Source organism: Sinocyclocheilus grahami, unplaced genomic scaffold (assembly GCF_001515645.1).
Source record: "Sinocyclocheilus grahami isolate Dianchi unplaced genomic scaffold, SAMN03320097.WGS_v1.1 scaffold1108.1, whole genome shotgun sequence".
NCBI classification, from domain to species: domain Eukaryota; kingdom Metazoa; phylum Chordata; class Actinopteri; order Cypriniformes; family Cyprinidae; genus Sinocyclocheilus; species Sinocyclocheilus grahami.
In genome coordinates this window covers 221,797-237,542 of record NW_015506287.1, presented here as the reverse complement: position 1 = coordinate 237,542, position 15,746 = coordinate 221,797, and the positions used below count along the sequence as shown (strand labels likewise).

General features: G+C 39.0%; 1 protein-coding gene across 5 annotated transcripts in view; it reads right to left on the bottom strand.

Moving 5' to 3' along the window:
- atp11b (ATPase phospholipid transporting 11B) overlaps nt 1-15,746 on the bottom strand; it is an 83,399-nt gene that overhangs the window by 37,134 nt on the left and 30,519 nt on the right. For 4 of the 5 annotated variants that reach the window (XM_016252439.1, XM_016252440.1, XM_016252441.1 and 1 more), the window contains exons 1-10: nt 8,029-8,109; nt 7,794-7,901; nt 7,466-7,594; nt 4,952-5,055; nt 4,777-4,824; nt 3,894-3,958; nt 3,618-3,699; nt 3,392-3,542; nt 3,067-3,264; nt 2,816-2,974 (exon numbers count right to left, since the gene is read on the bottom strand). In XM_016252439.1, coding sequence (XP_016107925.1) covers nt 2,816-2,974; nt 3,067-3,264; nt 3,392-3,542; nt 3,618-3,699; nt 3,894-3,958; nt 4,777-4,824; nt 4,952-5,055; nt 7,466-7,594; nt 7,794-7,901; nt 8,029-8,106 — 1,122 coding nt within the window. In that variant the 5' untranslated portion in view covers nt 8,107-8,109. Of the gene's footprint in view, nt 1-2,815; nt 2,975-3,066; nt 3,265-3,391; nt 3,543-3,617; nt 3,700-3,893; nt 3,959-4,776; nt 4,825-4,951; nt 5,056-7,465; nt 7,595-7,793; nt 7,902-8,028; nt 8,110-9,108; nt 9,238-9,436; nt 9,545-9,671; nt 9,753-11,201; nt 11,292-11,443; nt 11,561-15,746 lie in introns of those variants that run through there. The other variant, XM_016252443.1, reaches the window with a different exon arrangement.

The window sequence follows — 15,746 nt, the reverse complement described above, 5'->3', positions numbered from 1 at the left end:
CGATGAGACCTTTCAAATGACATATGACACATGACTATCTGAGCTGTATGATGTTTCTGAGATATTAGAGTACATGGCACAAAAAACATTTTTCATAAATTATGAAAAAATTTTTTTATATTCATCCGCAAATGACTCAGCACTACTTAGGAGTTAATCAAAGTGGCTACATGCATTGTAAAGGTCAGACTCAAAGCTTTCAAATGACACCTATTTTGTGTTGATCAGTGCAGTGATTTTGAAAAATTACACTCCGGTTTAGAGGAACTAGGCAGCACTGGTTAGGAGTTGATCAAAATGGTTGGATGCATTGGAAAACTGAATTTCTGAGATTTAAAATGATACCTAATTATTTAAAAAAAAAAATGTACACAAAATACACAGAAATATTCTAGGTTTTACATTCTGCTTGCCAAGTGTTCAATGGAGCTCTCCAACTGATTTCTTCAATTCATGGGTTTAGGTATTATTTACACACGAAAGACGCAATGGATTGTTTTGATTTTGGACTCATTTCAATCGTGAGAATCTGCTGTAAATAATGATATGCCATTTTTCACGATCGAAGCATGTTTCAAGAAGTTCCAAATAAAAGCGCAAAGTGAAAGTACAGTTGTTTATTCTGCTGCGCCTGTCTGGTTTCATGTGTTACAGCTCTATGAATGAAATCTTTCGATCTGATCGGCGGATTATGGTAAATTTGGGCTCTTTTTAATCAGAAGAATTTTCTGTGCGGTTTTTCAAGATCTTTGCATGTTTCGTGAAGTTACGAGCTAAAACTGCACAGGACTGCAACCTCTGATTTTTTTGCTAAGCTACATGACCTAATTCTGTTTTATGTGTTGTAGCTCTATGAGTGATATCTTTAGATCTGAATGATGGATTATGGTGAGTTTGGGCTCTTTTTAATCGGGAGAATTTTCTGCAAATAATGACTTGCCATTTTCTATGATATATGCATGTTTTATGAAGTTACAAACGAAAATGCTACATGACAGCTACCTTAGATTTTTTTGCTAAGCTACATGCCGCCTGCGCAGTTTTATGTGCGTTATAAATTCTTGAGGAATATCTTTAGATATAAATGACGGATTATATGATTTTGAGCTCTTTTTAATCAGGAGAATCTGTTATTAAAAAAAAAAAATTTTCCACGATCTGAGCATGTTTTATGAAGTTACAAGTAAAATGGTGACATCAATATATTATTTTCATATGGGTCTTGGGGTGACTTCTTGTACAAAAACTTGTTCCAGTTTATTCAAAGCCCCAAACAATTATGCTTGTTTTATTCTACTCGATGAGACCTTTCAAATGACATATGACACATGACTATCTGAGCTGTATGATGTTTTTGACAGAGTAAATGGCACAAAAAACATATTTTGTAAATTATTAATTTTTTGTTGTTGCCATTTATCAGTAAATAACTCGGCACTGCTTTGGAGTTAATCAAAGCGGCTACATGCATTGTAAAGCTCAGACTCTAAGCTTTCAAATGATATTTTTTGTTGATCAAGGCAGTGGTTTGAAAAATATGATTAGTAATATTTTTGCGGAGGGGGGGCGTCCCGCCCGTGGTACACTCCGGTTCAGAGGGACTGCTCAACGCTTGTTAAGAGTTGATTCGAAGCTTTAAAATGATACCTATTTTGTGTTATTCCATTCAGAGGTTGCTTAGTAATTTGATTATTAATTTTTTCATGCGGGAGGTGTCCCCCCTCGGGCTTAAAGGGTAAATCCTTTAGCAGATATAGGCCAATATGTTTATTGGTGTGTCTATATCTTGTAACCATTTGATACAAACTTCATGAAAATTAAAACATGGACAACAGAACATTCTGAGGAAACTTTCCAAATTTCATGAATTTTCAATGCAAGAGAGCGCTATAACTTAACACTAACCTAATAGTGCAACTGTGATCGAACAAGTTGAGATCTGACCCAAAGAAAGGTGTACCCACAGCATCCACAGGACAGATTGTAAAGAAATTCACTATTTTGCTTAGGGTTTCCAAATGTGCATGGACCAAGTGGCAACCTTACGGTCTCTCTCTTGAAACCAACACGGAAGTGACTTAAACTGCAACTCATCGACTGGCCGCTAGAGGCTGGCTCCAAAAGGGAGTCAGTCCCATAGACTCCCCATGTTAAAATGCCCAATTTTACAGCAGAACATTTTTTTTACAGCCTGGTACAAAAAGTGGTTTTGGTCTAAATAGTTAATTTTGCCCTTCATGACAACTGTGAGGGGGGTGATTTTTTTATAACTTATCCTTTTAAATTATATAACTGCGGTTACTGAAACCACACCTTCTTTCTTTGCGTGAACATTTGGGCGCCATTATGCAAATATTTCCACATAGTGAGGTAGATATGTGGGGGCGTGTTAGAACGAGCCGTTTCAGGGGGGCGTGGCAGAGTCTTAACTTTGATAAAGAATATCTCTTTGGGTTTGAGACTTTAGTCTTTGCAACTTCAGGGATCTTATCTCTGCACAATCAGCTTGTAACACTCCAAAGAGAAAGGAAAACTTGAAATCACATCATATGACCCCTTTAAAGTTCTGCATAATTAAGGTCGTGGCCACTTGAGTGACAGGTGGATTGCAGCTGCTGTCACCACCGTCCAGCTAGATGGGTGTGGTTATCCGGGAGTGACGCGCTGCCAAGATGGCGACGGCCAGTTCCTCCCACTTTGGGCTTCAAAAATGATATTCAGAAACCTACGGGTGACGTTACATACACTACGTCCATGTTTTTATACAGTCTATGGCATGGACCAAGACAAAATCCTCTATCCTCACAAACCTTACCAAACAAGGCACTGATCCATCTGGAGAGTCTTCTGTCATTCCTTCAGGGACAAGCTTCCCGTTGATCTCCTGGTATTTGATACCGTTGATAGAACACTCCCTAAACTGCATCTCGTTCTCAGTAAGGGTTCCCGTTTTGTCTGTGAAAACGTACTCCACCTGCGGCCGCAAAATTAGCATAGATTTACTCATATCAGACAGTATTATACCTGGGGAAACAGTCCTAATCACATACACACACACAAACACACCTGTCCCAACTCCTCATTGAGGTCTGATGTGTTGACTTGAGCCTTCTGGTCGCTCTCTTCATGGTACAGATCCAAGTCCCAGCCAATGAAAAAAGAGCCCAGAAACTTCTGCAACTCAACGGTCACGTACAGCGAGATGGGGATTATGAAGTTGTACAACACCAGGAAAGCCAGGAAGTCAGAAATAAACTTCAAAATCTGCAAGGAGAAAATCACCAGTGGTCTTAACGAATCCTACTAGTTTTTGGGCCATCAAAGAGCCACCAGGTGTCACAAAGTATGACTTTTAATGTAAAATAACTGAGTATAGAGACTTTATAGTAACCTGACTGCTGTTTCTCTCCTGATCGGTCTTCTGATTGTAAAACGGCTCGTCCCATTTGTTCTCTGCCTGCCAGGCGTACTTCAAAATGGTGCTGAGGATGGCTTCAAACAGCAGAATGCCCAAGTAAATGATGAGAAATGTATTCATGGATCTGCACGAGAGACGAGAGAGATTATGTGGTAAAATGAGAAGGAAACAGTGGAAATGGAAATGACGAAACACATACTTCTCTACTGCAGAGCGTTTCTGGGACTTGCACTTGTAGTTCAGAGCCATCTTGGACTCCATGCCAGTATATACCGCCACACCTGCATGACACAACACCAGTTATACTCAAACCATCACAACATTGTGATGAACCATTAAAAACACAAACTTTTTTGGGAGTAAAGTGCAGTCATAAGCTGCGAGACAAGTTAATAAGTAAATAAGGTCCATTTTGAATTCATACTGATTTCAAAAGTTCTAAGTTGGACTTTAAAAAATGGTGTGAATGCCGTACCAAAGATTTCTTTGGTGTTTTTTAATCTTGCTCCTCGAAGCAGGAGGTTCTCTGGTCCTAAGGGTCTAAAAAGAATAACCAAAAAATATAAATAAACAAATAAATAAATGTAAAAATACACAAATACTTAAACATAAAGGGCCAGATTTAATTCCAAAACAGCGCCGATGGGAGGGGAAAATTCTGCAAGTGATTTACTAACAATGCACACATTAAAGAACACAGACACATCCAGATCATTTCCATAATGACCAGCGCAGTCTCCCAAAGAGCAGCGCAAATTACCGCCTGCTTTAAGACATATTTTTTGGGGGGCATTAAATAATGGCACAAATACCAGTAATTTGACAAAAGCAAACGTTAGTAAATCACGCTGTGTGATTAATTTAAATACTCTCCTTCCATAAATTTTGCATCTGAAAGGGAAACTCCTACAGATGCATATTCAATGGTCAAGTGCAAAAATAATTTTGTCCACGCCTTTTCAGCGCTAATTCGTCACTGCGCGTAAATCCCGACAGTACTATTTTAACGCCAAAAGACGGCGTATAAAATAATTGTGTCCACGCTTTTCAGCGCTAATTCGTCACTGCGCGTAAATCCTGACAGTACTATTTTAACTCCAAAAGACGGCGTAAAAATAATTGTCCACGCATTTTCAGCGCTAATTCGTCACTGCACGTAAATCATGACAGTATTATTTTAACGCCAAAAGACGGCATAAAAATAATTGTGTCCACGCCTTTTCAGAGCTAATTCAGCACTGTGCGTAAATCCTGACAGTACTATTTTAACGCCAAAATACGGTTTGCGCTAGCGCAAGCTGTTAGTAAATCTGGCCCATGTTAAACCATATTCATCTCAGATTTGAAGCTGGTTTTACCTGACTATCTCCTCTCCTTGTTGAGTTACTGTTATTCTTCCGACAAACCTGAGAAGAGAGAATGTGCTGCGTCAGGACTTACAGAACTGATAATAGCATCAAATCGACTGTGGTTGAGCAGCATTGTAAAGCAGTGTGTGAGGAGGATTTGGGTGGATCTGATTCTGTAAGATACCTGTATAAGTCTGCCTCGGGCTGCTGGCACTCCACCACCGCCTGCAGAGACTCCAGCCGTGACACCGACTGCGACACCGCCGTTTCTGGCACCGAATAGTGCGTCTGCACATCAGCAGAGAGAACACATTCAGTGTTACAGTCTGATACTTCTCACTTCTTACTTAATAGCACATTACTCATTGCTTAGTACAACACTGTATAGACAGCAGACACATATCTGCTTGTCAAATAAAATAAGATATCTGGATATTAAATTATTTTTTATCTCATAAGATATCTCATATTAGCCAGACACGACCAGAGAATTTGTGTTTGTTTTTTCATTGAGCAGTATTTGTGAAGTGGTAAAACATTGGGGGTGAGCGATAAGCAAATATCTATATGACAAAATGGGGGGGGGGGGGGGGGGGATGGAAACCTAAAACAAAAAACGTTGCTGTGCAAGATGGTGACGAAAACTTATCGTTTGCACATGTTTTAAGCATTGTGGTTTAAAACCAAGGGATTTTAAGCCGCTAAAATGCAATCAGTGGTGAAAGAGAACTCATTTCACTAGATACTGTTTCTCAGTGCTTGAAAGGTAAAATAAACACTTGTATGGGTCAAAATGCCCATCTTTGCAAGTATCCACGTAAACAGTAATTTAAGTCTTAAGTGAAAGCAAACGGCTGAGAAAGAAAACACATGTAACAGTATTGGATACAGGCAGCTCTTAAAGTGACAGCAGTCTAATATTCCTGCTTTTTGGCATTCATGTTAATCAAACAACAAAAGAGAAAAAATCTCTAACTGCTCTTGACTAAATCACTTTTGTTATACAGGCAGCTCTTAAAGTGACAGCAGTCTAATATTCCTGCTTTTTGGCATTCATGTTAATCAAACAACAAAAGAGAAAAAATCTCTAACTACTCTTGACTAAATCACTTTTGTTATACAGGCAGCTCTTAAAGGTGACAGCAGTCTAATATTCCTGCTTTTTGGCATTCATGTTAATCAAACAACAAAAGAGAAAAAATCTCTAACTGCTCTTGACAATCAATTTTGTTATTTTAGTAAGAAGAAATATAAATTTAATTTACACAGTGAAGAATATGCAATGTTTTAATACATTTGATTACTTTATACAATGTATGTAGCATTTCTTATTTATTTGTTCTACTGTCGTTTTTTCTGCCATATTGTTTGTAATTTTTAGTATTGCTTTTAATATTAGTTTCTTATTCGTATTTAATTATTGACTGTTTACTTGTATTCAGTGAGCTAGTTGTTGTTGTTTTTTTTAGGCTAGAATTCGTTTTTTTGTGACATTTACACTGGTGACAATAATTATTCAATTTATATGGTATCAAGAATTTATATAATAAAGACCTTATTTAAAATAACTATATTATGCATATCGTTACTGTGAAATAAAATTACTCATATCGTGAAATAAGATTTTGGTCCTATCGCCCACCCCTATTCATAAATGATAATTTCCAAAAGAATGGTAGACCACAAATATGATAAACACTTTTTTATTATTATTTAAATAGTCACGAATATTGCAGAGAAACACCTTAATAAATAACTACAGTACAAGGAGAAAATTATATAAAGAAACTAAAAAAAAATCTCAAAATACTATTTCTCCAATAATAAATCTCTAAATAATAGATCTGTAAAACTATTTTGACCAAACTGAATGATGTCTAAATGACCTTTAAACAAACAAACCGTTTCATCTATTTATTAAGATGCATTTATCATTGTTCTGCAATTTCTGAGGGTGAAATCCAGTCATTTTAATAAGAATGCACACAATTGGGAATTTCACATGAGGGCGAAAAATTCTCACACATACTTGGCAACTGGCTTTCACACTGATTCGCCGCACTGACCACCAGAAAGTTGTTTGGTTTAAAACTGACTTCTGTGTGAGCTACACTAATGCCAATACGCAATGGACATTTTTTTTGCCCGAAAATTTGCTGAAATTTCTATTTAAATGATTTATTTAAAATAATTATTTCATTTGGCAATCTTTTTAATGCAACTTTTTTTTTTTTTTTAAACAAGCGTTTTCTTAAATTTTAAGGCTTCTCCATTTAATCATTTAGCAGATGCTTTTATCCAAAGCTGTGAATCACACGATTTGGACAGCCTTTCCTGACATACTGAAAACCTTTTTGACGACTCTATTTATATACTCGATATTAAAACATGGCTAATCCAGACATTACTCAGCATTTCTTGAGGTAATTCACTCAGTGTGATTGCTTCTCGCTGCACGTTTGTCACAAGCTCAGGGAGGGAAAAGTGACAGCAGAGCTTAGTGGAGGGCCAGTTCGACAAAATCAGTCAGAAAATACACTCAGAGTTTAGTTCCACAAGCCTTCAGTACACAAAAAAAAAAGGCTTCGAGATGGGCGTCGCTGAAAGCGACAACAACTTTGGTGAGTCACATGTTTATTCAGTAACCACTCTGAGAAATTCAGTAAGATGCTATTGTTTATGAGCAGAAAACACAGACCTTCAGGTTAGTCTCTCCGTCTAGGCTGGTAGTGGTGATGTGGCACGTCCCCTCGACCCGATCTGATGATAAGAGCACCAGATCTGCAGGAAACGTCTCATCTTTGGCTACTCTCACAATATCACCCACCTACGAGAACACAGGAGGAACATCAACCCACGTGACATGACAAGGATGTCTGAATTGCTGAAACAGCACATCCTAAAGTCACCGTGTTAATTAACATGACTGTAGGGATATGGAAACGTTTCTAATATTTGAAAGCATCTGTTGTTTTTAGTCTGGCATGGTTAGCAATGGGATCCCGGTGCTGTTGGCTGAAACTCACTCTGATATTCTTGGATCGGGTTTGGACCAGACTGCCACTGCGCACGACAAACACAGGTGCTCCGTTCACTTCATTGTCAGCTTTGTGCCGCAGCCAGTCTTCATATCCCTGTATTTGTGAGTGGGATTATGACAAACAGACCACTAATCGGTTATCCTGCAATCAAACTGGCACAACACTGCGTACACGTCATGATCCGTGAACATGAGCTGCCAAAACACGCTCGTACACTCACCTGTTTGATGGCAGTTACTGTGATGACAAAAAACAGGGGAAGTCCACTAGTTATAGGGGAAGTGGGTGTGTCTATCATTAACTGTAAGGGAGAAAGAGGATCTGGTTAGAAACAGGGCAGACCTGTAGTATGCGGTGTCACATACTGCCTTTACCCTCCACGGACATATATCACCTTTGAGAGAACAAGGTTTAACATTTGAGCTGTACACTCTCAGAAAAAAGCTCTAAAGCTTCCACTGGGGCAGTACCATTTCAAAAGGGATAGTTCACCCAAAAATGAAAATTCTGTCATTAATTACTCACCCTCATGTCGTTCTAAACTCGTAAGAACTCCGTTCATCTTCGGAACACAAATTAAGATATTTTTGATTAAATCTGAGAGCTCTCTGACCCTCCCATAGACAGCAAGGATCCTTACATGATCAACGTCCAGAAACGTAGCAAGGAGATTGGTAAAATAATCCATGTGACACCAGGGGTTCAACCGTGATTTTATGAAGCAACGAGAATACTTTTTGTTCGCAAGGAAAACAAAAATAATGACTTTATTCAACAATTCGTCTCCTTAATTATTTCATTTGGCAATCTTTTTAATGCAACTTTTTTTTTTTTTTTTTAAACAAGCGTTTTCTTAAATTTTAAGGCTTCTCCATTTAATCATTTAGCAGATGCTTTTATCCAAAGCTGTGAATCACACGATTTGGACAGCCTTTCCTGACATACTGAAAACCTTTTTGACGACTCTATTTATATACTCGATATTAAAACATGGCTAATCCAGACATTACTCAGCATTTCTTGAGGTAATTCACTCAGTGTGATTGCTTCTCGCTGCACGTTTGTCACAAGCTCAGGGAGGGAAAAGTGACAGCAGAGCTTAGTGGAGGGCCAGTTCGACAAAATCAGTCAGAAAATACACTCAGAGTTTAGTTCCACAAGCCTTCAGTACACAAAAAAAAAAGGCTTCGAGATGGGCGTCGCTGAAAGTGACAACAACTTTGGTGAGTCACATGTTTATTCAGTAACCACTCTGAGAAATTCAGTAAGATGCTATTGTTTATGAGCAGAAAACAGAGACCTTCAGGTTAGTCTCTCCGTCTAGGCTGGTAGTGGTGATGTGGCACGTCCCCTCGACCCGATCTGATGATAAGAGCACCAGATCTGCAGGAAACGTCTCATCTTTGGCTACTCTCACAATATCACCCACCTACGAGAACACAGGAGGAACATCAACCCACGTGACATGACAAGGATGTCTGAATTGCTGAAACAGCACATCCTAAAGTCACCGTGTTAATTAACATGACTGTAGGGATATGGAAACGTTTCTAATATTTGAAAGCATCTGTTGTTTTTAGTCTGGCATGGTTAGCAATGGGATCCCGGTGCTGTTGGCTGAAACTCACTCTGATATTCTTGGATCGGGTTTGGACCAGACTGCCACTGCGCACGACAAACACAGGTGCTCCGTTCACTTCATTGTCAGCTTTGTGCCGCAGCCAGTCTTCATATCCCTGTATTTGTGAGTGGGATTATGACAAACAGACCACTAATCGGTTATCCTGCAATCAAACTGGCACAACACTGCGTACACGTCATGATCCGTGAACATGAGCTGCCAAAACACGCTCGTACACTCACCTGTTTGATGGCAGTTACTGTGATGACAAAAAACAGGGGAAGTCCACTAGTTATAGGGGAAGTGGGTGTGTCTATCATTAACTGTAAGGGAGAAAGAGGATCTGGTTAGAAACAGGGCAGACCTGTAGTATGCGGTGTCACATACTGCCTTTACCCTCCACGGACATATATCACCTTTGAGAGAACAAGGTTTAACATTTGAGCTGTACACTCTCAGAAAAAAGCTCTAAAGCTTCCACTGGGGCAGTACCATTTCAAAAGGGATAGTTCACCCAAAAATGAAAATTCTGTCATTAATTACTCACCCTCATGTCGTTCTAAACTCGTAAGAACTCCGTTCATCTTCGGAACACAAATTAAGATATTTTTGATTAAATCTGAGAGCTCTCTGACCCTCCCATAGACAGCAAGGATCCTTACATGATCAACGTCCAGAAACGTAGCAAGGAGATTGGTAAAATAATCCATGTGACATCAGGGGTCCAACCGTGATTTTATGAAGCAACGAGAATACTTTTTGTTCGTAAGGAAAACAAAAATAATGACTTTATTCAACAATTCGTCTCCTCCACGTCACCCTAGCGCCATTTTGGAGAGTAACGTTATCCACTGAACGTAAACATCGTATGCTGTTCTGTGTCAGCTGCGTCACGCGGATACGTTATTTTCGTTCAGATCAAAGTGTAAACGATGTAAACAGTGTATCCGCGTGACGCAGCTGACACAGAATAGCATACGCTGTTTGAGTTCAATGGATACTCTACAAAATGGTGCTAGGGTGACGTGAAGGCGGCAAATTGTTGAATAAAGTCGTTATTTTTGTTTTCTTTGCACACAAAAGGTAATCTCGTAGCTTCGTTAAATTACGATTGAACCCCTGATGTCACATGGATTATTTTACCAATATCCTTGCTACGTTTATAGACCTTGATCATGTAAGGATCCTTGCTGTCTATGGGAGGGTCAGAGAGCTCTCGGATTTCATCAAAAATATCTTAATTTGTGTTCCGAAGATGAACAGAGTTCTTACGAGTTTAGAACGACATGAGGGTGAGTAATTAATGACACCTAATGATTTTTAGGTGAACTATCCCTTTAATTTACTGTATACAAGTACCGTAATGGTAAATATTTGTACCTTTCAATAAAGGCACTGCCCCATTGACAGCTTTAGTACCTTTTTTCTGAGAGTACGATATATTATAAATTCACACAATATTTGTATACCCCGCCAATTTATAAAGTTTTAAATATGGATATTTTTCTTACACAAACGCATCAATTCACTTCAGAAGGCCTTTATTAAGCCCCCCGAGCTGTGTGGAGCACTTTTTATGATGGATGGATGTACTTTTCTGCTTCAAAATCTCGAGCACCACTCACTGCTATTATAAAGCTTGGAAGAGACAGGGCATTTTTTAAACATTCCTTTTCAGAATTCATTTTGAATCTAATTTCGTTCTCAAAGTACATCAGCTCTGCTGTGTCGTCACACAAGGAACAAGAAACACAAGGACGATCTGGGCTTACCTGAACCAAGAAGATAATGAGAAAATAAAAATTGGCGATTCTTCTGAACTGCTCAAACAAATTCTTGGGGATGAAGTTCCATATGGTGTACTACAAAGAGAAAGCAAAACAGCGTGGAGGATTTTACTGCCAAATTCTCAACAGGAGCAGGGAAACACATGCACACGTGAGTCAAATGACTACAGATCTTTTTTTTTTTTTGACCTTTTCACATTCAAGCTTTCAGAAGAATCTGCTCCTACCTTGGAGGAAATTATCCTGTTGTCTGAAAACCTCTGAGGAATATAATGGCCATGCTGTGGGAACTTGTTTGCTATGTAAACTGTGCGTGTGTCACTCTGATGGGGAGGGTCGAAGCCCTAGAAAAGATGAGGAGAGACGGGTCAGTCAGTGTGACAGACAGACAGGCCAGAGACATCAACAACTGCTATTTAATATTTCACCTGCAGCGATAGATAATATCATACTAGCTATTGGTGAAACAGTGACAGAATCTTAAAGCTTATGGAAAACAGTACGCTGAAGAAGCCGAGAGACTGATGGGAAGGCATCACTCTGCCAAAGTCATTATTAATTCAGTTAGTGTGCAGCAAACGATTCATTACGGGAGGCACTTCCACAGCATATGAGAGCTAAATCACTTACTATTGAACTCCTATTGCTTTCCGACTTTCTTTTTGGTCTGCGGGCCAGACGCACATACTCTATGTGACTGAGTGTGTGATCAGAAGCCAGATATTGCGATATTTGACGATATGGCCAAAAAAACTATCCCGGTAAAACGTTTAATATCAGTCGATATCGATAATCATCACGATAAATTTCAAATCTTTATTTCTGTCAAGTTTAAAGGCAGATTTTTGCTCCGAAGTGAAAGTTGCAGAAACCAGACTGCTAATTGTGGGTTTTAAACTACTTTTTAACAGTAGCTTGAGTTAGGATGCAGATGCAAATTTATGTTCATCAAAAACCGGAACATCTTCACAAAAAAAAATGTAACAATCTCTTTTTTTTATGGTGAAATGTAATGATTCTGATTGAGTACTATTCAAATTTACCATTGGTATTCAATAGTGGCATATTTAGATTGCGATAACCACAGTTAAAACCACACATATAGCACCTCAATACCATGGTAAAAATCTATGTAACTATGGTTTCTAGGTATTAATATGAAAAACAGTAATCTTAGTATAAATGCACAAACATTATAACTTAATCACAATAATACTGTAATTATATTCTCTTTCACCTTTAATACATTTAATGCACATATGCATTAATAATAAAATATTAATAATAAAATATCCCACATTTCTGCCACAAAACCATGGTGTAGTTGTTACCACAGTAAATGGAAATTTGTAGATTGAAAAGCCTTCTGACTGTACCTTTGCGCAGTGTTTCTGCTGTTTGTCAGCGCTGTTTTATCTGGCTTTAAACTAGTTTAAATTACAGAGTCATTTGTGTTCTGCACTGAACTCAAGTGCTTCACACTGGATATCCCAGCGCTGTTTAGTGCCATGTGACCGAGACTCATCAGTGGGTAAACGCATCTGCTCTAGCTAAGCTTGCGCTGCGCTGCCATTTAAACGGTCCGCATGGCGCTCTTCAAATAACTACTGCTGTTTCGTTGCGCTTTTGCCGCATAAACATTATATCGAACATAATCGAATTCTTGTTATCGTTTTATCGAGGAAAATTATCTCACGATAATTATCGTTCTCCTTTTATCACACAGCCCCATTTTTAAGAAAGGTTTCTTAAGATTAATTATCTTCGTAAGAATGTTCCTGACAGCAATTCTTGCCAAATTTTTAAGGTGCCAAATATTTTCTTAATAACAAAAATATATATTTTTTTTTGCCATTATCTGACTGTATGCTGGTTCTCGTCGAAGACTCGCTGATCAACTCAATGGAAAAACATCGCAAATATCATATTTTGCAGATTACCATAATAATCACAAGCATGCATGAAGGCTATTTTCTGGCTTGACTGGAGTTCAGCACTCGGTGCAGTGTATTTTAAATGGTCACTTTAGATGTTTAGATGGCTACATCTAGAGACAGGCTCTTTAATTCACCATGATTGTTTACATTATCAATAGTATATAATATTATGTTATGATGCTAGACATCTGAAACAACCCAATAAATTCATTGAACATCTGACCTTTAGGGATTCAAGGCAAGTTGGAGGTTTTCTTAACTTTAAGCAGATATTTATGATGATTTTTAAAAACATTAATTTCAGGAATTCAATTTTTGCCAAAGTTCTGTCTTCAGAAGATCTAAAAATCCAGTCATTTCAAGTTTTGCATGACGTGAGGGCAGAAAAGTTCCCCACACAGATTCTGCTCATGTTCAAGTTGGTCGCAGTGTTGACCAACAGGAAGAAGCTTGGTTTGAAAGTGACTTCCATGTGAACTGTACTTCATACATCACTCCACTACTGACAGTAGAAAAAGGACCTGTTTAAAACTAACATTTAAAGTTAGAAAGAAAAAAAAAACTAGCAGTTAAGAATAATTTCATTCTTAAGAATCCTTTGTAAATCCAGTCCCACATTCCTGGATCGGTTGAATTTCCTCACACTTAACAACATATAATGGCTTTGGTTTGTGGAACATGTGATGGCTCTTTGCATAGACACAAACTCTCAGTCAACCTAGTGCTTTATGCAAATGTTTCTGCAGCAGCACACTGGAAATATTCTCTCCAACTCTGAACCTTGAGTCTCTGACAGATGGTGTCTGTGCTGAGTGTCTTCCATTGACTCTTGCCCAGAGGAGGCTGGGAAATCTCCTTCCTGTATGTTACACGGCCACATCACCCGACCCCATTGGCAACACATGCGTTCAATTACAGTCTGAATCTTTTGACTGAACCTTTGTGTGTTTCCATCCCATTTCCCCTCTGCACTTTCCAAGAGTAAGACGCTGGAACACATTCTGTGTGCCAACATGAACATCTTGTGCTGCTTTTCCAAAACTGATGCATGTATGCAGGGCCGACCTTAGGGGGGTGCAACTGGTGTGGTCGCACCGGGCCCCGCGCTTGAGGGGGCCCCGTGGTGAACGGACTATATAAATCACCAGTCATTTCTGTTGTGTGTGTGTTTTTGAGAAAATAGTGCAAAGTACACATATCTAAAGTGGCAATGAAACAGAAGTAGCGACGGATCTTTTCTTCTGTATTTGGACCCCATTGTAAAACACACATGGATAATTCATTCTCAATAAGATCTGTAATTTTAAGTATTAACACAAACATTTCATGCCTTCTTTCAACCCTCTACATTGCGAGTAAATCACCTGATGCATGTATGCAGGGCCGACCTTAGGGGGGTGCAACTGGTGTGGTCGCACCGGGCCCCGCGCTTGAGGGGGCCCCGTGGTGAACGGACTATATAAATCACCAGTCATTTCTGTTGTGTGTGTTTTTGAGAAAATAGTGCAAAGTACACATATCTAAAGTGGCAATGAAACCGAAGTAGCGACGGATCTTTTCTTCTGTATTTGGACCCCATTGTAAAACACACATGGATAATTCATTCTCAATAAGATCTGTAATTTTAAGTATTAACACAAACATTTCATGCCTTCTTTCAACCCTCTACATTGCGAGTAAATCACTCGCATATGCGACTAAATCTTACTCTGGGCGACTAAATAATGTCTAACATTAGCCATTGGCTAATAAATTCTTAGATTTTACACGCCAGTATGTGTGTGAGAGGCATTCAACACAGATTTTCACTCGATAAACACGCTGACTGAGCGCTTGAGGGTTTCTCTCTCTGTCAAGCGATCTGTACTATTTGGATGCGCTCAATGGATCATGTCATGTACTCAATGGATGCGCAGTATGTAGCACACAGCGCACCTGTATTTGACGTAGTGCTGGGCGGTATGACCAACAATTAATATCAAGGGTATTTTTCAAAATTATACCGGTTTCACGGTACATGATGGTATTTTTTTTTTCATGCATGACCGGGTGTTAACCGGTATTCCGCCCAGCACTAATTTGACGTACCGTAAACTAGTGTGAAGGCGCACGAATCGCCGTCGCTTTACTGATGGCGCTGTTTCTCACACATGCAAAGAGAGAGAGCGAGAGTCTTGCATACCACGCTGAATCGACACGCTACATGTAAACCATATTCTTTGTTGTATTTTCCTGTCAAAATAACAGAGTTAATTTAGAATTATTCAGCTTTTAAGAACAAGCAGAAGATATGCCGGTTTCTCGGCAGTGGGCGGAGCTAATGCGCGAACAGCTCTCGTTGGCTGGCACTCATCTATTACTGTCTGTTTTGATTTCAGCAAATCAGTTCGAGCGAATGCTGACAACGTGATTAATATTCATGAACGAAAGTTTTCTGTGAGGGGTTGGGTTAGGGGTGGGTTTAGGTTAAAACTTGTATAACTATCTGTATATAAAAACAATAAAAGTCTATGTAATGTCCCCATTTAGATAACTAAGTAAACGTGTGTGTGTGTGTGTGTGTGTGTGTGTGTGTGTGTGTGTGTGTGTGTGT